Source organism: Callorhinchus milii, unplaced genomic scaffold (assembly GCF_018977255.1).
Source record: "Callorhinchus milii isolate IMCB2004 unplaced genomic scaffold, IMCB_Cmil_1.0 Scaffold1, whole genome shotgun sequence".
Lineage (NCBI taxonomy): Eukaryota > Metazoa > Chordata > Chondrichthyes > Chimaeriformes > Callorhinchidae > Callorhinchus > Callorhinchus milii.
The window spans coordinates 27,756,019-27,777,116 of NW_024704742.1; the positions used below are offsets into that span (position 1 = coordinate 27,756,019).

The 21,098-nt window shown below is 40.4% G+C and overlaps 1 protein-coding gene across 1 annotated transcript in view; it reads left to right on the forward strand.

Moving 5' to 3' along the window:
* The window catches only part of LOC103181334 (protein diaphanous homolog 1-like), a 924,060-nt gene that overhangs the window by 126,516 nt on the left and 776,446 nt on the right, over nucleotides 1–21,098 (forward strand). The window contains exons 10-11 of the mRNA XM_042340721.1: nucleotides 425–489; nucleotides 6,891–7,028. Coding sequence (XP_042196655.1) covers nucleotides 425–489; nucleotides 6,891–7,028 — 203 coding nt within the window. The remainder of the gene's footprint in view (nucleotides 1–424; nucleotides 490–6,890; nucleotides 7,029–21,098) is intronic.

The following is a 21,098-nucleotide window of genomic DNA, read 5'->3' on the forward strand; positions in this document are numbered from 1 at the left end:
TCTAAAGTCGTGGCCAATGCTCCAGAATTGTAAATATTTAACAGTGATCAAAGAATTGTGTGACATCTACATCCACATAACTGATGTAAATTTGCCTTATAGAAAATTATCTGTTTATGGGTTGCTGGATCTCAGTATGTATGAGAATAATCAATGGTAAATATTGCATTACTGAACTGTTGGTTACATTTTATATTAAAATGAAATGCTGGTAATATCTGCTTCAATCAGTAATTTCAAATAAGCAAGGAAAATGCATGAACAGAATTTTGCAATGAAGCCAATTCAATTCAGCTACCATAACTACTTTGGAATGACCTTTGCAAACCATCTGATGTTAACATATCCTGTGGCGTGATTGTCCTTTTGTGCACAAGTTATAAATTGAAATTTCTGCCAAATTGAACTTCTCTTTATCCGGCAGATAACATGATTGACAGTGGTCGAGTGGAAGTAAGTGAAGAGAGCACAGTGGAATTGGAGAAAATGGTAAGTCTCAGAAGTCTCATACTGAAAGAATTCTCTGCCTCACTTGTTCACATTCTGGAACAAGATAAACAACATACTAGTGTCCATCAGCTAGGATTTCAAAATTTAAAACTTTATTACTGACAGCCCTGTGTCTAAGTCCAGGCTTAAGTTACAATCACCAAGTGTAGCTTGAAGATTACACACGGACCTTGAACATTTATTCCACTCTAAAACTTCAATTTCAGCTAAAGAATTGGGAAATATTTATTGTACACCGTGGGCTGCCAACCAATCTTCAAAAGATACTGTCAATAAAGTCTTACTTTATGGACTGTAGTCTCACAGTTTGGTTGTTGTAAACACTTCAGGAAACAAGCAAAGATACTGGATGCATCTGTGCTGGGAATACTCTATAAGATTATTAAGGATGACTGGTGAAGCTTTGTGACAGAATGACCATCTATGGTTGGAATGAGAAGGTTAATGCCTTTGATAGAAAGCAAATAGATAACGCTTCCCATAGTGATTTCATTTTTCATGGAAAATCACAGAGCAGGATGGCAAAATTTGAGCTACACTAGTTACAAGTCCAACTCTGTAAACCACTTGTCTTCTTTGGTGTTGTTTCCCTCTGTGATGTTTTTGTCATTTTCAGGGAGCTCATCTATTTCTTGCGGGCAAGTGAAGTGGCAGAGAAAATTATTTGAAATGGGATAACCCAAACTTTGTAGAAGAATAGTTCATTGGGCAAATAAATGAGAAAATATATGAGCTGCAGTCACTTTGTAAATACTGTTTGACACTACCACCTACACTTAAAGCTGTACACACTGAGTTACACTGTTCAGCTGTACTACAGTCTGCTCAAACAGAGCAAAGCTCTGCAAATATCCAAAGCTCTGCTCACCAGCCTCTGACTGCTCCATATCCCCCGCCCTGCCTGCCCCATGATCGGCGGTTGGGCCTTCAAGCTTTCTGTCTCCGCCCTTTGGAAATCCTGCAGTTCCTTTGCCTTACCCCTTCCCTTGCCTCCTTCAAGCCCCATCTCAAGATACTCCTGTTTTACCGTGCTTTCCGACACCATACCCCCACCCATCCCAGTCCTCCATCCCTCCTGATCCCAACCCCAAGCTCGGGTGCGAATCCTTTCCTGTCAAGTGTCATGGGACATCCTTCTGAAGTGAAAGGTGCTACACAAATGGAATGAGTTATTTGTTGTTGTTGTTATTTACTAGTCTGATATACCAGATTGTGGCAGAGGAGAGGGAACTGGGAGACACCTTAGATCTAAATCTTTGTCACAAGAATCTTCTACAACACTCGTTGCTGAAGTGGAATACAATGAGACAACAGTTGTTGGGGCTTCACAAGAGGCCTGAGCTACGAGTGTGTTGTTACCACCAAGCCAAGAGAGGTTGAGTGGGGCACAACCTAGTTCCTCTTGACCCCCTTCCTCTTCTTGAGTTTGTGAAAATCCTGGTGGAGGAAGCTCTGATAGTCAACTGGCCTTGGGTGCTTGTTTCATTTAAAGTCTTGGAGAAGACTTAGGTGATGGCACCAGGGAATCATGAGGGCAAAGATCCCATGACATTTCCAACCACCTCCATACTCACTCAAAGGCATTGGAATACCTGTTGCCTTCGGAGGCATTGAGGTGTCAGTAAGAAGGCTGCTTTTCTCTGCCTCCTCTTCCTTCTTCCCCTTTCCCCCCAAGAGAACCACTATTAGAGGCTCTCTCCCTCTCTGTATCTCTCACACAAGAGTCATATGCACAGTCAGGATAATGAGCATTCATTGCAGGGAAGTCAATGATGGGGACTAGAAAATGGAAACATTACACCAGAGCACATTGAAGATAAGCACACAGATAAGACTTGCAAATACTGTAATTAGTTTCAGCATCGGTACAATTGCTCTGTCATCTGCCTCATCAAGGGCTTCATCTTCTCCTGTTGTGCCTGAAATAACTATGTGCTTTCAGATGCCATTGTCTTGGTCACATATTTAATGGACCATTGAATAGCAAACTGTCTACCTCCTTCCAGGTCTTGAACTAATTGGTTTCATCCTTCCAGCAATCTCATTGTACCACCCCCCCATCAATGCAGCAAGTTGTTTTTTTTTAAATCCTGGCCTCAATAACCCCATTTGACAACCTGTTTCAGTTGTTAATCAGCTTCTGGGTAAAGAAGCTCCTGGTGTCTGTTTCATTTGCTCTTGTTCTGCTGTCTTAAAATATTCTAAAATATTGTTCTGGAAGTTACTTTTCATTCCCATTTTAAACATCCCTACAGCAAATGCAAGAATAATAATAATAATCCTTGCATTTGATATAGCGCTTTTCACGTCTTCTAGGTGTCTCAAAGCGCTTCACAGAATAGACTGTAAAGTGAATTGACTGTATATTTGTGGGTGAAATGCGGCAGCCAATTGCGCACAGCAGTGTCCCACAAACAGTCGTGGATTGAAATGACCAATTTCTTTTTTGAGGGATTATTATCAGGCGTGTGGAGTAATGAAACTTGCCCAAGGTTTTGCCCTGCCGGGAATTGAACCCAGGTCTCTTGCTTGCAAAGCGAGTGCTCTAATCACTGAGCTGCAGGACTCCACGATCAAAAGGATTATTATCATACATCTCTATGAGGTCCAGATATGCATGCAAAGCAATTTGCGGTAGGGAAAACAGGAAACCACACTATGAACTGAAGGTGCAGAGTATCTTACCTTGTGTTTTCCTGTGACTCCAAACCTGTTTTCATGATATTAGGAAGTCTTCTGTTTCTTATGGCTGAATAGATTGAATCAGTGAAGTTCAACAATCCCACTTGTAACAAAACTATGTACAACAAACTTTTTATGGACCTCAACCCAAGCTGCTGAACTCCTGAGGGAAAGTTCTGAACCAATGAATGAATGAATTTTTTTTCAATACCAACAGAGCATTATTCATAATAATAAATGTCTCAAAGCACTTCACAGTCAAGTGTAGTGACATTTTTCTGTAGGAAAATGCAACATCTATTTTGTGCACAGGAATCTGCCACAGAGTGAGGTGAATGATAAATTCATCCAGAGGACTCTTGGCTAGAAGAAACTCCCTTCCATTTTTGAATAGAGCCAGGGTAGTCCTATAGCTCAGTGGTTAGAGCACTCACTCGCAAGCAAGAGATATGGGTTAGATTCCTGGCAGGGCGAAACCTTGGGCAAGTTTCCTTACTCCACATGACTGATAATAATCCCTCAAAAAAAAAACAATAATAAAATTGGCCACTTCAATCCATGACTGTTTGTGGACACTGCTGTGCGCAATTGGCTGCCGCGTTTTGCCCACAAATATACAGTCAATTCACTTCACAGTGTATTCTGTGAAGCGCTTTGAGATGTGTAGAAGAAAAGTGCTACATCGAATGCAAGGATTATTATTATTATTATTTATAATGTCCAGCTGAAGAATGGGCAGGCAGGGAAATATCGTCTGCTTCCCAAAGGTAATCAAGCAAAACTCAAGAATATCTATTCATCCCTATCTTGCCACAGTTCAGTCCTGGATACCTGACCTGCACAAATAACAACCCTTCACCTGGGCCCAGCAATGCATGAACCATCATTTCCCATGAAGTATTTTATTCTTCAAGTTTAAGCTTGTGCTCATAACCCTTGATCTCACTCTTTACTGTACATTTATGCAATTTTTTTCTGACGCAGCAAGAATTACTTTTACAGGGTTTTAATTCTATGACAGTATTACATTTGACCCTTTATTCCCTCGCAAACCCATATTCCCAGACACATAACTCTTTGCTCGCTGAAAAAGTCATGTTTTAAAGTTGTAATCTGTATACTGTAAATAATTGCATTGTATCTCAAATTCATTGCAGCAGTCCTGCCAAGTGCCACTCTTTAAGACTGACAATTGTTCAATTTGGTTGAAAAGTATAATGCAACCTGTTTTGCTGTGTGTCACTCTCAAACATGAACACTGCTGTAAATGGGCTTGCAAATCATATCCCTCTTACTGACCATAAATGTCACTGTTAACATTTTCGTGGGGTTGACAGCTCTGTTGCAGTATGAAGGGAATGGCAAAGTGAAAAAGTACTGTCAAATATGTGAGGTTCGTATGAGTATGGACATGTCTATGTAGTACTTGTCTGTCTTAAACTGAAAAGAATATCACTAAGATCCTAAATAGTGCTCAGTGACAACAATACTGTCAAACTGTACCCTGTACAAAGGTAGAGTACAAAGACTGAGGTGGAAACAGACAACTGGTGACATATTGGAATGGAGTTGTTTGGGTTTTTTAATCCTTCATTTATTTCATCTTCTCTTTTGAGTGCCCTGGTTCTCACACATTCACACACAAACTCACTCTCACACTGGTATGCAATTCTCCAGCCAAGTACGTGAGAAAACAGCCATATCTTGTTCAGCAGCCCATTCTGCTCTGTAACTGAACAATAGATTCGCAGAATAGATGGAAATTCAGACCTGAATGGGAGGAGGTTGACAGAGTTGCCAGGGGCCAGAGCTCACTCAGAGACACATATTCTTACGTGACAAACCGCTGTGTTGCTCATCTGGGATATTGTACAATCAGGTACGACGCCCCTTTAATCCCCTTTGATAAAAGTCAAATCAACAACAACAAAATTTATATAGCGCCCTTCGTGCCAGATGGCATCTTGGACTGCTTAGATATGGTTGCTGTGGATGCCCTTTAGAAGAACATAAGAATTTGCCAGACAAAAGAATACCGAGGTCCATCTAGTTCACCTTCCACCATCCTGGTAGTGACATGATATTCATGTCTCAAACTATATACTGTATCCTGAGATTTTTTTTAGCAGAAATCTACCTAATTTGTTTTTGAAAGAAACAAAAACTGTCACTGTCTCCCTGGGGAGTCTGTTCCATAAGTTTACTACTCGCTTACTGAAGTAATGTTTCTGCAGATTTGTTCTGAATTTACCTCCTTCAATCGCAGGCCGTACACTCTGGTTCTACTGTTCAATACAAGATAAAACAGCTTATCATGGTCTACATTTTCTATTTTCTTAAAGACCATCATGATTTTGCCAGACCGTAATCATATTATGGTTTTGTATTTCCTCACAAGTATCGTCCAACGATTTCAATGCCTCCATGTTTTATAAGCTTATCACATAAGCAACTCAAAAAACAATGACAGTCAGGTAGATATTTATTTTCTTAAAAAAAATGCATATTTTTTTTCTATGTTCTGCTTGTTTGATTTCCACAATGGTTGGCTGGCTATGTGTCCTGAACATCAATTCAGTAGTTGTCCAACTGTGGCGACATTTGTCGGTTGGTCTATGGGACGATTCATTCATGTCAATCATTTCCCTGCAGTAGTAGGATGCTGTCCAAGTCACCACCGACTTTGTTCAGGTTTTTGTGTGTGATTTGAAGTGATCACATTTTCAGAAAGGAAAGTGCTAGATTTGGCATCTGAAGTGGACATTCTCCATGTGCTCCTCCTGAGATATAAGGTGCTTGACACTTATTAAAAAATAGTAATAACCATTGCCTTTGATGTAGTGAGTTAATATTATCATTGAGATTTCTGAAGTGCTTCACGAGATTTCATTGTAAAGTATGGTGACTGTGTATTTGTGGATGAACATGGCAACCAATTTACGCATCGCAACATCCCACAAACAGCCATGGATTAAACAATTAATTTGTTGGCCAGAGCACCAGGAGAAACTCTTTTCACTTTTCAATTCCTGCCATGGTATCTTTTACATCCACCTGAAGAGTGACCTCTGTTAATATCTCATCCAAAGTATAGCACCTCCAACATTACAGCACTCCTCCAGTACTGCACACGAGTGTCATCCAAGACTATGACCTTAAAGTCCTGATGTTGGAGCAAACCTTACCCCATTGGGTTAAACAGTCAGTTGTCTCCTCAGCTCTTCAGTAACGTTTAAAAAAAATTATAACCTCAAAGTGGTCACCTGAGAGATTTTGAGTAGACAACAGGGAAGATTTGGTCACATTTAAACTGTAATGGATATGAATTGCTCTGTTCCTGAAACCTTCTCCTCCAAATAGTATCAGAAACAGTGTTCCAGAATGATTCTTCCTGCCTTTGCCCCACTTATACTGAACAAATTGCTGACAAAAGGCAATTCTCCAGTAAAAGTGCAGCAGAAATGCAGCATTATGGTTACTCTGAATATTATTAGTCGAGAAATTATTATTATTAACATGTATATCAAATCCTTGCATTTGATAAAGAGCTTTTCACATCAAGAGGATGTTTGAAAGCACATCACAGGATATACTGCAACGTGTAGTGACTGTGCAATATGCAGTTGAAGGCCTACACATAATACAAAACTTCTTTATCTTAACACCACTAATAGACATTTCACTTTTGTCTTTAATAGTTTGAAGCGGAGGTAACAGCAAGGCAAGAACTTCAGGCAGCCGTGAAGAAAAAAGAAGCTGATTTTATCAAGAAAAAGGATGCACTTGATATTGAAAATATGCTGCTGCAAAAGGAAATGTTCAAATTGCAAGATAAGGTAAGACTGTAACAGACTCTGAAGTGGCTTTATGTGTGAAAAAAGCTGTTTCAATTCCACAAAGTAAAGATACTGGCAATCCAGGTAGGAATACAACAACATCAACAGCAAGTTCAATTTATAGAGCTCTCTTCAGGTAGAGTAATGTCTTGCCATTTGTGGATATTGAGCAGGAAGGGGCCCAGCATAAGAGCGACGCTGGAGAAGATCACAGAGTTAGGGAGGTGTGAGGGCATGAAGAGATTTGTAGCTAAGTGTGACAACCTTGAAGTTGATTGTTGGGAGACGGCGGAACCTGATGACGACAGGAGTTTTCCACATTCAAAGTTTTGTGCAGGTGAAGATGTGATCGCCACGGTTTTAGATGAGCTGGAACTTGTGAATGGAGATGGGAAGACCAGCAGGGAGGATCATTTGAAAAGTTGACTCTGGAGGTTATGAAAGCATGAATCAAGGTTTTCCTCCCTCTCTCAACTATTCTTTCTCCCCTTCTCTCTTTCAGTCTTTAAGTCCCTCCTCAAATCCTACATCTTTGAAAATGCCAATGGCCACTTCCCGCTTACCCCTCTCTCTTACTCGATGTCCAACACCATCCCTGTAAACCAGTACTCTGCATGAAAGGCGCTATATAAATATAAGTTGTTGTTGCCCATTTTAGCTGGTACAAGTTGAGGCTCATCCAGGACTTAATGGCAGGTGGTCAGAACATCAGTGGATCTGCAATCAACATAGACACCATCTGATAGCTTATTGTCCAGATGGAGTAAAATTTTAAACCTAAGTGTTCATTCCTTATGCATGTTTGGTTTTGAAGCTGCATCAATCCTGATTTACATAGAATTGTATTGGTTTGCTGATCTGTCTTCTCTGCAGGAATACCAGGGAAGAGAAATTACCTAGATTAAAACACTGTAGAGATTAGAAAGACCAATAGAGATTGTGAGCATCCACTGGTTAGATGGATATGCCAATATCAGCATTGAAAGGGCATCAAATAAATATTTTATTTAGCAAAATCACAGTGCATTTCTGAGGATGGTGACCTTTTGTTAAGATTGGAGCTCTCTGCCTATGCTTATCAACTTTCAACAGCATATACCAAACACATTAAAAACGGCTGCATGGGTATTGAAGGGCATAGCTTTCAATATTTTTTAAAATCCAACATGGAAAAAAAACAAGTGTTGTTTTAATATTTTTTTTCTGACTTTCGTTCAATTTCAAAACATATATTTGTGCGATGATTTCATCAAGGAGCTTGTAGAAGCTTCTTGTTTCAGATCAATGAGGTTTAAGTATTGTAAAGTCTTATCATCTCTATGCTTTTTTATGTTTATTTAGATTCTGTTTGGCAACTTTATTTTTCTGTCCATCTTCTCCTTCTTCTAAGCCTCTCCACAAGGCAATCACATGGCATGTTAGGATGTTTGTTTCCTGACCTCTGCCAATGAGACACGAGAGAAAAAAAATCTAAGATTGGCTGAAGGATTTGTAAATAAATGGCAGTCGTATATTAGCTGACCTTTTGGATCTCTGCTCCGTTCACCTACACAACACGCAGTCACTGCACTTCACAGTAATTCCTTGAACCATTTTGAGAGGTCCTCCTGATATGAATAGACTACAACAAAAGCAAGGATTAAGACTCTTAGACACTGAATTCACAGAGATGGGAAATAAGATTAGCGGTTCCAGAGGGTCAGACACTATACGTGTGGGATTCACTTATTTAGAAATCCACTCACCAAGTCTCGCAAATTTAGACTACACCAAAGCCTATTGTCTCAACCAGCTGGTGACTCTCAGTCACTGTTAATTGTACCACAGCTCTTGACAGACAGGCCAAAGGCCAGCTCAGTGCAAGCAAAACCTGCCTGTCACGAACAGTGACTGTTGAGGATTCCAAATTATTTGATTCCTTCAAACGCTCAACAATTTTTCCCGAGTACCCAAACTGCTCTCCTGTCACAGTTTAATTCAGCGCTCTCCGCTCCTATATATCAAAGGCTTCAAGATCTTCTTATTTAGAATATCAAATCTCCTGGTGCGTTAATGACATTATGCTGATTTTCCAGTTGAGGCATATAGTTGGGTCATTGTAAAAGAAGCCTTGAAGTGTTGCCAGCCAATGCCATCTCTGATGTATGAGTGCTTAGTGTTGTCATTGGAAGCAGAATAGACATTCCTTTCTCCGCCACCCTTATTCATCACTTTAATGAGTTTCAAAGATATGCAAACTGAATTTAATTTAATTGAATCCTTATTCATCCTTGCACATTCAGGGTGAATCTGCATCTTCTGATATACTGGTATAGAATTTCCCTGAGCATCACATCAAAGTATTCTTGTCATCTTTTCAAAGTGCTCATAACTACTTCACCCCTAAATCATTCCAGATATGGGGGAATAGGGTTTGGGAGAAAGGAAGCATGACCATATTGACCTGTAAATGGTACAATATTTTAGTTGGCTGGAAATCGACCGACTGAAATAAACCAAGGATTTAAACCTTGTTTATGTATTCAGGGGATGAATTCTACTTGGTTAGGCAAATGTTATTTTGTGTTGCGGTGATCAATCACATATCAATGCCTATGGTATCACATTTTCCACTCATCCATCGTACTGCACTCTCATGGGTATGTGACAATTTAACCCTTTCGGTGCTGCACCTGTTTGCCCTTGAATTTAATGGGGCAGAATTTGATGTCTTTCTTAACACTTGTTTCCTTGTACTAATTTACCCCAGTTAAATTTACCCCATTTATTTCTGAAGCAGAAACAATGACTCATTATTCTTTAGCCAAGATGACCCATGTATCTAGGATATATTTTTAATTTATATTCCAAGAAACAATCCATTCTAATCATAATTCTGTGAGGAGAAAGTCTGAATTTCTTGTTTTTTACTCTGCTACTTCCAATCCTAAATTCATTCCCTCTTGTCCACGACTCCCATACCAATGATTAGTATTTTTCCTTTCTCAATAATATCATCCTGCAATCTTTGCTGCTCCAATGGCAATAGTCCTAACCTCATTAGCCTCTTTTCATAGAAAATTACAGCACATTTACATTTATATGATGTCCATTCACATATGGAGTGCATAGTCCAGGATTTGGAACTGTTGGGGTAGGGGGCCAAAGGAGGGTGGGTGCCGAGCAGAATTGGGGGGGCAACAGCACAGTTAAAGCAAAGTAGAAGGCCAATTGTGCTAGCGTGTTTGTGCCAGCTATTTTAAATATGCTTATTTACTGATAAATGTAACATACTTTCAGTTGTTATCTTGTTGGGAAGAAGACTAAACGTTTTTGGAATAGTTTAGAATATGCAAAGTAAGATTTTTTTCTCAGGAAAAGCCCCATGCAGCCTGTCTCTTATTCTAAATCCCATTATATTTGCCTCTTACAAAAGCAACAACAACAATTTGCATTTATATAGTGTCCTCCAAGCCGGGTGGTGTCTCAGAGTGCTTAACAATGGCGGAGCCCAAGGCCGAGCCAAGGGAAGGGGAGATGACCGTAGGCGCGGTCGAAGATAAAGGTCTTCAGGCGCGACCTGAAGATGGGGAAGGAGGGGCGAGGTGATGGGGTTGAGGGAGGGAGTTCCAAAGTTTTGGGGTGTAGTGACTGAAGGCATGGCCGCTGATGGTGGAGCGGAGGATTCGGGGGACATGGAGGAGGCCAGACCCAATGGAGTGGAGGCAGCAGGTACTACTGTGGGGAGAGAGGAGGTTAGAGATATAGGGGGGTGCCAAGGAATGGAGGGATTTAAACACTAGAGTGAGGATTCTGAAGTCGATCCACCCTGTGACAGGGAGCCAGTGGAGATTGGCAAGGACTGCGGTAATCGGGGTGCAAAGTTTGGTGCGGGTGAGAATACAGGCGACAGAGTTTTGAATGAGCTGAATTTTCTGAACAGTGGCTTATTTATTCTTTCCTCATACGTCAAGGATAACATATCCTTCCTCTGTAACTTACTCTGTTGCTTTCCTGTTTGGACATTTCCTCAACCAAATTTTGTACAAATAATGGAATTTCCCAGTATAATACTGAGAAGATGGCTGTATAGAATTGTACATATTACGTAGAATCTTTCACAAGAAAACAGGCCATACAGCCCAACTAATTTATAATAATAATAATCCTTGCATTTAATATAGTGCCTTATCACGTTGTTGAAACATCTCAAAGCACTCGACAGAATATGCTGTAAAGTGAATTGACTACATATTTTGTGGGTGAAATGTGGCAGTTAATTGCGCACAGTAGTGTCCCAAAACAGTCATGTCCAAATTATTATTATTATTATTATTTAAAAACATTTTTTTTTGAAGGGATTATTACCCAGGAAAAGCGATTCGCCAATCAACTAACAACCGGGTTCCTACTTACTGCTAGGTATAGAGGTGTGTGGAGTAAGGAAACCTGCCTAACGTTTTGTCCTGCCCAGGATTCGAGCCCACTCCCTCTCGTATGCGAGGTGAGATTCTCAGCAATACCCTGCAGGATGCCTTCTGTGAGTTCCTTGTCCTGAATATATTTTTTTCTGGTGATTTGAGTACTGGGATAGTATTGAATTGATAGAGGTAGCATTTCATGGATGAGTCATTAAACTGAGCTCCCATCTGTTCTTTAGTTCCTGCGGTGCTATTCAAATAGCCAAGAAAGTTTCTCCCAGTATCCTGGCCAACAGTTCTCCAGATTGATTGATCATTCACCCCTTGGCTGTTTATAGGAACTTATGGTGAGAAAAATCACTGCCTCTTTTGCCAAAAAATCCCCAGTCACTACACTTCACTATTGTTAAACCACTTTGAGATGTTTCAACATGATACATTTTTATAAAAATAAGCTTTTCTATCCATAATGAGATGCAGTCACACTGCTGTTTCATCTCCACCATCTGAATTTCTATCCAGTTAAGGCAATAGTGGGGATGTGCTACATTGTTGGAGGTGTTGTCCATCGAATGAGACGTTAAACTAAGCCCCATCTGCCTGTTCAGGTGGACACTAAAGATTCCTATGGAACTATTCGAAAAGAGAAGAGAATTTCTCTACTCCATCATTCACTTCGTGGCAGTTTGTAGGGCATTTGCAGTGTGCAAATTGGCTGCTATGTTGGCCCACAGGTTACACAATCATTCGCACTTTGGGGTATATCCTTTAAGTGCTTTGAAGCATCCCCTTGATGCAAAAAGGCACTATGTTAAATGTATGGTTTATTATATTTTTTGTGTTCTTGTTGATAGCCAGCATCTATACCTGTACTTTGATTTCACCACAAGGGATGTTGTCCGCTCGCTTCTGCACCAGTCGTTTAGTATATGGGTAAGTGGAGAAATGATGTTTACCTAGCTCTACATCGGTCTCCTACGGATTTTTTTCTTCTGTTATTTGCTTTTTAAAACAATTATAATTAGAGGACTCCATGGGGGGAGCCCTGCGTGTATCCATTTTAATGGAACGCATGAGTTGAGATGACATGGGGCAGGAGGATTCCCTTGGAGCATGTCTATCGCACCACATTGAAGACGCTGTCTGTTATTATGTGGTCTGCTTTTGAGGCAGTTTTTCTTTCTGTCCCTGTGTATTGCTTGTTAAAGCACATGAAGCATTCAGTGGGACAGGAAAATAAAAGGAATGGATACACGTCTTCCCCACGGAGTGGGGTAATTACAATTTAATTGAGATAAAAAATGGAAAAATGCAGAAGACTGACATAGGGGTTATAACAACTCTTACCTCACCCAGTCCTCTATTCATCCTACAGATATTTGAAACCCAGTCAAATATGTTGTCTTGACTTGTACAGCTTTTCTCTGCTATTCTTTTCTTTCTTGAGGCCCTGAAGGCAGTGCAGAGAAGAGCAGCAAATATGACATTAATAATAATCCTTGCATTTGATACAGCACTTATAATGTCGAGAAGGTCTCAGAGTGCTTCACAAAGACCTTGTAAAATGTTGTGGCGAACATGGCAGCCAACTTGCACACAGCAACATCCCACAAATAGCCATGATGTGAATGAACAATTTTATTTGGACCAATTTTGGTCAGGACACCTGGAGAAACTCACTTCTATTTTTTTTAACAATGCCATGGATATTTTACGTTCATCTGAATAGGCAGATGGGACCTTGTTTTAAAATATCATCCAAAGGATTTTCCAACATTTACTGTGTCAATTCAGTAGTACTCAAATATTTCAGGAGATGCATATATCCTCCCGGTAAGTGGGAAGTGACAAAGCCAATTGCAACCTGCCATGTGAGAGGCCCTCTGACTGCTATTTAGTGAGATGAATGAGAGGGAGGAGATACAATAAACTACAATTAACATTTATATAGCACCTTTCTCTTTGAGAGGATATTTTAAAGCACTCAACACTGCTGGCTGGGCACCTAAACTGGGAGCTGAAGAGCATGGGGAGGGTAAAGAAGACTGAAAGTGCAGTCAAAGAGGTAAGAATTGAGGTGGGCTTTTGAGAGGAGGGCATGTCTGAGGGACTCCACGATGGAGTTCCAGAGAGTGGTGGTAAGACAGCTGAAAGCCTGCCTGCTGACAGGGCAGATAGGACGGGGGACTTGAAGCAGGCCAGTGCTTGTTACTAATAATAATAATCCTTGCATTTGATATAGCGTTTTTCACGTCTTCTAGACGTCTCAAATCGCTTCACAGAATATGCCGTAAAGTGAATTGACTGTATATTTGTGGGTGAAACGCGGCAGCCAATTGCGCACAGCAGTGTCCCACAAACAGTCGTGGATTGAACGACTGTTGAGTAAAGAGAGCAACTGGGTCAGTAGGGTTACAGGACATCGCAGAAGTAGGGTGGAATGAAGCTGTGGAGGGATTTGAATGTGAGAATGAAGATCTTTTACTTGCTCTGCTGAGGGTTGAGAAGCCTGCAGAGCCAAGTTAGGTCAGGGGTGATAGGCTGGTGCAGAAGAGGACATGGGCTACAGAGTTCTGAATAAAGGAATTTCATTACTTTGTTGTTCAGACATTTTGATCAGCTATACTGTGTTGAAAGAGAATACTAGCTTGAACAAAGATTCTGAAATATCCCCTTTCCCTCCCCCCGACACACATACACACACAGAGTATCCAGCAAATTATGAACTGCTATCCTGTACATGATGTATATATTAGGAATTATAATCCTTGCATTTGATACAGCACTCTATCACATCATTAAGACATCTCAAAGTATTTCAAAATGATATACTGCAAAGCATTGGTTCCCAAACTGCTTCCTGTGGACCCCTGGGATCGTGGAGATGGTTACAGTGGGGTTGGGGTGCATGAGATGGCAAATGGAACAGACCATCACCAGCAACCTGAGCGCTTGCTCCCTATGGGCTAATTACAGCGCCATCTTCACACACCAATCACAGCCTTTGCTCCTTGTGGACCAATCCCATCCCATACTCTCTATGGACCAATCACAGCTTCACTCACAGACCAATCACAGCCCTCGGTCCCTGCGACCCAATCCCTGTTCCTGCAGCTCCAGGAACCATCTGCTGCTCATTGAAATCTAATCAAATGGGTCAAATGATGTCAATGATGGAAGAGGTGAGTCACACTCATTTCACAGGCTGAACCCAGAGTTTGTGTGATGTCTACGTTAATATTGTAAGCATTACTTTTTATTTATTTTCTTTAATTCTTTTAAAATCGTGTTTGCAATTAAAGTCAGGTACTCAGTTTCTATGGATTTGTTGTGTGAGGATCGCAGTCAGGATGCCTAATATCATTGGGGAGCCTTGAGCTGCGAATGTTTGAGAACCCCTACTGTACAGTGATGTGGCTGTATGTAGTTTATGGGTGAAATTTAAAACAATTCAAACTTGTGCAGGGAAGCACTTACAATAATAGCTTGGTTCCAAGATTACTCCATAATTCCAAATGCTTCTAAAGACTAGGACTCATTGGCAGTAAAGGGTGTCCTCCATGCTAAATTGAGAGAAAACTCCGAAGAGAGGAGCTACACAGACATTTAAAGCTGACAGCAGCAATATTTGAAAATAACGAGTTTTCCACTTGAGGAACAGTTTGCCCATCCTAGTTTCTGCACGTTCCACAGGGTGTCCACAAAATCCTGCTACTTTTTTCTCCCCTACAGTGTATCCACCAACAACTGAGTCATGATAATTGTATTTATAAGTACTTAATTGTATTCAATACAAGTGTTCAACTGTATATAGTCGTCCAGAGGATTGGTGTGAGTGCCATGATTTTCATGGCAGATAATGGTCCATTGCCAGGTTCGGTGTGACATCTTCTGAAACACGGATGGAGTGATGAGGTGAAATGCGTCTCTGACAGCTTGTTTTGGCTTGTGCATTGTCTCATATCGCTGTTTTGTAACAGTGGGCAAGATGACTTTGCGGACACCCTGTACTATGACAGTCCTTGCCAATAGCTTCTAGCATGTTTACGTCAGGATATGTGACTCATAACTCAGCACTGATGTTAAAAGCCTCAAAAAAGATGGAATTTGATTAAGGAAAAAAAGCTGCTTGGAAGCCCACCCGTTATTATGGACAGGATAAGGATTTTACTGTAATTAAGTGGAAATATTTGCATCACAGAATAGGCCTATGGAATTTGGAATACATTCTAATGAAATGCATCTTACATTTCCCCCAAAATTTCGTTACTTCCTAATTATTTTGTTGAGAATGTCACAGAAATTAGATACTGTTTTATTCTTCACAAACATTTTTTTGGTTGCTGAGAAAGTCTGGATAATCTAGTGAGGAGCGCTCTGGCACGTCACTACTGGAGCATTGTACCACAGATGCTGGAGAATACATTCAGGAGAATCCACAGCTCATTTTCTTGGACAAATTGGAGAATTTTTGGCGAAGATTTGTTGTGTCTGTCAGGGCCTTGAATTCTGAAAGACCTGGCTAAAGTGCAGTTAATTGCAGGTGGAGAAAACCTCGGAGTTTAGGAACTGGAGAAAGCCATTTGGTCCACCAAGCTACCTCTGCCATGGACCATTTTGTGGTAACTTTGTATAATCCATTTGCACTTTCCTGCCTTTTCACAATGTCAGTATATAATATTTTTCTGACTACTTTTCATAGTTAAACTATTAGCTGAGTTGAGCAGCTAATTGTGATCGAGGTACATTCAACGTGTACAGGAGCATGTCTGAGAAAAAAAAGATAATCAGGCCACAATACATCAATTGGGGCAATGTTGAGTTACTTTGCTTAGAATTGAACCGAGTGACTTAAAGCTCAGCTGGTCGGTGCACGACTTGAATGAACATATAAACTAGACAATACAGTGGAGTAGGTAACAGTACAGCTCACTCAGTACACTGTCAGCGTGTCGTTACTGATTATAATTAAGCACACTACAGTTTGAAAATGTGAAATTGTTAAGCCAGTCGTGGTGTTTCCCAGTGGTGGGTTTATGATGTACCTCCTTTTAGTGCAGACTGAACGCCATCTGTGCTACTATTTACAACTATTATTGCAAGCTGAGCTACCAGCATGCCTGCCAGCTATGTTATTCTCCATCATCATAGAATATAACAAAGCTGAAAGCTTTGGTTTCATTATTGGACATCTAAACTTTTACCACTGCTTTCTCCGATGAACCATGTGTGGCATCTGTTAGAAGTATATCTGCATATGATTGTGTTAAATTAAATTATTTTTATTATAGATTCAAGTTTGTGAAAGTAACTTTTGAAATACATCTTTTAACAAAATGCCATCCTCAGATGTACGACTTACAGTTTCTATGATTTGCAATTTACGTTTACATAGTGCCTTTTACATTGGACGGATGTCTCAAAGTGCTTCACCCTCCTATAGGGCTGAGCAATTTTTTGCCCAAAGGTGAACACTTCCAACATTTGATAGAATAACTCTTGGACTGGCAATAAGATATCTCATGGAGGCAATTTATGGCTATTAAAATGATGATGATTATAAATCAATTTTCATGTAATACAGAATGTGGCATATGCTACTTGATGGATATCTCGTTAATGGGAATATTTGTTTAAAGTAATTATCTATCAAACTAATTTCCATGCATTGTAGACATGCTCCCATCTCTATTGGCTTCCTTTACATCAGTAAGATTCATTAGTAGATTCCATTTTCTCTGCTTTATCCTCTCTGCTTATGTGTTGCAGTCTGCATTCTTCCAATTGTGCTTTATTGCTCATGCCTTTTTTCCTTCTTTCAACCATTGGAGGAGCACTCCTTCAGCTATCACTACTCTGTCCTCCAGAACTTTCTTCCAAAGCTTGTCAGCCTGACTCAGTTGGTAGCAACCATTACCTTTAGCTCAGAGGTTGTGGATTACACTTCTGTGTCAAGGAGTTTGATAACATTCCAATATAGTGCTGGAGAATGCTGCACCATTGGAGGTGCCATCCTTCAGATGAGATTTTAAACCAAGATCCCATTTGCCTTTTCTGACTTCCTGGTCACAAATTGGTTACTCACTTCAAGGTTGTTTGTGGGATATTGGTGTGTCCAAATTGGCTGCCACATTTGCCCACAAATAAAGTCAAATACAACAACAAGTATACTTTGCTGAAAAAATTGCGAAGGTCTTTGACACAATGTCTAGAATTAAAATTACTTTGCCTTCATCGCATCTGAAGACCTGCCTCTTTGACCGTGCCTATGATCACTTTCCATTTCTCCCCAGCTTGGCATCAAGCTCTGCCACTGTTAAGTGCTCCAAGATGCCACCCGCTTGAAGATGCTAATTAAATACAAGTTGTTATTGTGATTGTTAACTTCCAAATATCTCTTGAGGTACCATCTCTTCAAATGTGCACTCAGTCACTAAAACCCCCTTCATAGTTCTTGCTCACTGTCCACTTTGGGACATTTTCGTTCCATCCAGGCTCGACTACGCCAAATCCCTTGTCAGCCTTCCCAATGCTTCCCTAAACTCTGCAGCTCATGTCCTGTTCCGCACCAGGCTCTGGGACCAGAGGATAGAGTTCAAAATCCTCGTCTTTGTCTTCAAAGCCCCTCACAGCTTTGCTCTTTCAACCTCTGTGACCTGCTAACGCCATATTGACCTGTCCGCTTAGCAGCCTCCAGCCTACTTTACGCCCCACCACCCAGCCGCCTCCCCCTTTGGCAGTTGGGTCTTCAGCCTCTTTGCCTCCACCCTATGGAACGCGATCTCACAGTCTCTTCGCCTTGCTACCTCCCTTGCTTCCTTCAAGGATTGTCTTAAGACCCTCCTCCTAGACCGCGCCTTTCATCTACCCACCCTGCCCTCCACCCTTTCTGATCCTAACTCCCTGCTTGAGTCCAAATCTCTGACTGTCTAGCACCTTGGGACATCCTCCCAACAAATGTAATTAGTTGTTATCTTTTTCATACAGTAAATTCCTGATAACTCCACTCCAAAGGAAAAGGGCTCAGTAAAGAGTTATTTTTAGTGGTGAGTAAATAAATGTGGCTGGGATATTGGCAACATGATGACTTGAGTTATTGTGACAAGTTAAGCCGGGGTTGAATTATCAGGAGTTTACTGTATATACTGCTGTATTTCTGTTGTTGCATATCCGCATTATGCACTTTACACAAAGGTTGGTGCCTTATACGCAAGCATCCCAGCCAGTGCTTGTTTTAAGTACTACTTGACTTGCAGATCTAAGTACTTTAAACAAGAGCAATACTCAGACCTACATTATGAAATAGTAAAGTGGTCCAGTGATGCTGCACTTAACAGGGTTGTGAGAATCTGATGCAGCACAGTGAACATGGGATTATTGCTCGACAATATTCAGTATCAGGATACATGGAGCTTGTTCGAGCAGCTTCCAGTCATCTTATCACCAAATGAAAATTTGTTTCAGATACGTCAATAAATGTTTTGTTTCTCGTCCATTTGTAAGATATTTCACTGACACTGGTGAGCATGACATATACTTTCGTTAGTATTTGATTAATAGGAATGAAGAGAATGAATGGTTGAAGAGAACAATCTACTGGACACACATTATTCTTGTTAACCATCATGCTGTAATGTTTGTAACCTTGTACTGCAGTTATGATGCATGTTTGGTATCAGTCATGTATTGTCTTATGGACCATACCGATGCAAAATATGGATAATAATGCTGCCAATTGCAGTTTTGTGTGTGAAAAAGTGTCGGTAAATGAGATTACCTTGAAAGTGCAGATGTGGAAATTTAGATGCTCACGTTGCTAACATGATATGTCGTTGTGTATGTGATGTTACTAAAAGACCCTCTCACTGTACAGTGAGCAGTACATGTCGATGCATAGGTGCAAGCATATGCTCAAGCCAGCATCTGCACAGGCTTACAACTTACACCTTTCAGAAGGCGCACATGCAGATACAAGGAAAAACTTTAGTTATCGGATTCCCTTGGGAAAAGGTAGAAAGGGGTCGCATAATTTGCTCTGAAGAAAACCGTGACCTTTTATTTAAATCTTTTTCTCCTTTATTGCATTCCTTTCTCTTTAAGATAGGTCAGGGGACATGTCAGGTTGGGTGAGACTGAAGACTGCTTGATGGCTCCCAGTTAAAGTGCTTTTCTCTGGTCTGAATGACAAGAGACATGTTATCCACTGATTAAGGCAACAGAATGTCAGATGGTCTCCTGAGAGAGATGCTCTATCCAGGGAGCCGATAAGATTGATCAGACGGTGGGTTTTAGCCCTGAGACACTGTTGATTTGAATCTGTAACCATAGCAGGGAGAAACAACCTTTGTAAGCACTATATCACTGGACTCCTTCCTTCACTGTAGGTGGGAAGAGAAGTCTGGTAGTTACATACAACAAATTAAAAATTTACGTTCATTTAGCACCATTCATGCTGGGAGGACATTCCCAAGACACTGACATACTGAATGCAAGGCCAGTTATAATAATAATGCTTGTATTTGCTACAGCACTTTATCGTGTTGGTCAAATGTCTCAAAATACTTCACAAGATTTTACTGTAAAGTGCAGTGACTGTCTATTTGTAGGCAAACGCAGAAGTTGATTTGCACACAGCAATGTCCCACAAACAGCCTTTAAATTAATGATCAATTTTATCTGGGGGAGAAGCTCTCTTATCTTTTCAAGTGGTGTCGTTAACATTTATTCGAACGGGCAGACAGGAACTTAGTTTAATATCTCATCTGAAGAATGGCACCTCCAACAATTGACTATCAGCTGAGACAATGAAGCTATCCTAACATGGACTTGAACCCACGACCTTCAGAGCTATGAATGCTACCAATGCACACACCTTAAAAAATAATTCTAGAAAAATGAACACTGAGACTGACATGTGTCCCTACTGACTGACTCTTTTTCTGTGTGTGGTGGGTGTGTGTCACACTAATTAAACATGATGCTTTTTACTATTTCAAAATCCTTTAGTGCTGAGTCTCAAACTTATGCCTTATGTGTGCTGTCTACAAACAGTGCGTAGTGAGTGCAGCTAATGTTTTTATCAGCAATAAAATGTTGAACTGAGGATCCCAGATGAGATTAAAGGCATGTTATAAAATGAAGGCATTGTTGAAATTGATGGATGCTTCTTTAACTTGAAGCTATTCATAATGACTTAAACTAAACAGTCAGCTTTCTCAGGTCCATCCCAACCTAACAAGATTGCATCACACTGGAGTTTAATTTGTATTCTTTCTTATCAAATTTCTTGATAAGAAATGTGTAAATGAATTTCCTGAAGCATGCATTCCCGCTACATTCGATGTTTCAGAAAGACAATGGTCACATATTTCTTAAGAAGCAACCTCTTAAGAAATACCGCAAATTAGACTCTGATTAATTGTGCAGTCTAGCAGAGTGTGATCGGTGGAGCAGGCTGGTTAAGCGTCTCAACACTCTGATCTTTTCAAGAAAGTTCAATTGTAAAGGTTAGTTTTAAATATATATTGTGCCATAAGGGAGTAACCCTATAATAAAAAAGATAATTTGTGTTGCTTCATAATGCATTACAGTGAATGAAAAATGTTAAAACTCTCTGAGGTGCTTTTCCCACTTGTCGGTAAACTATCAACCTTGGCGCAGTGAGCTTTTA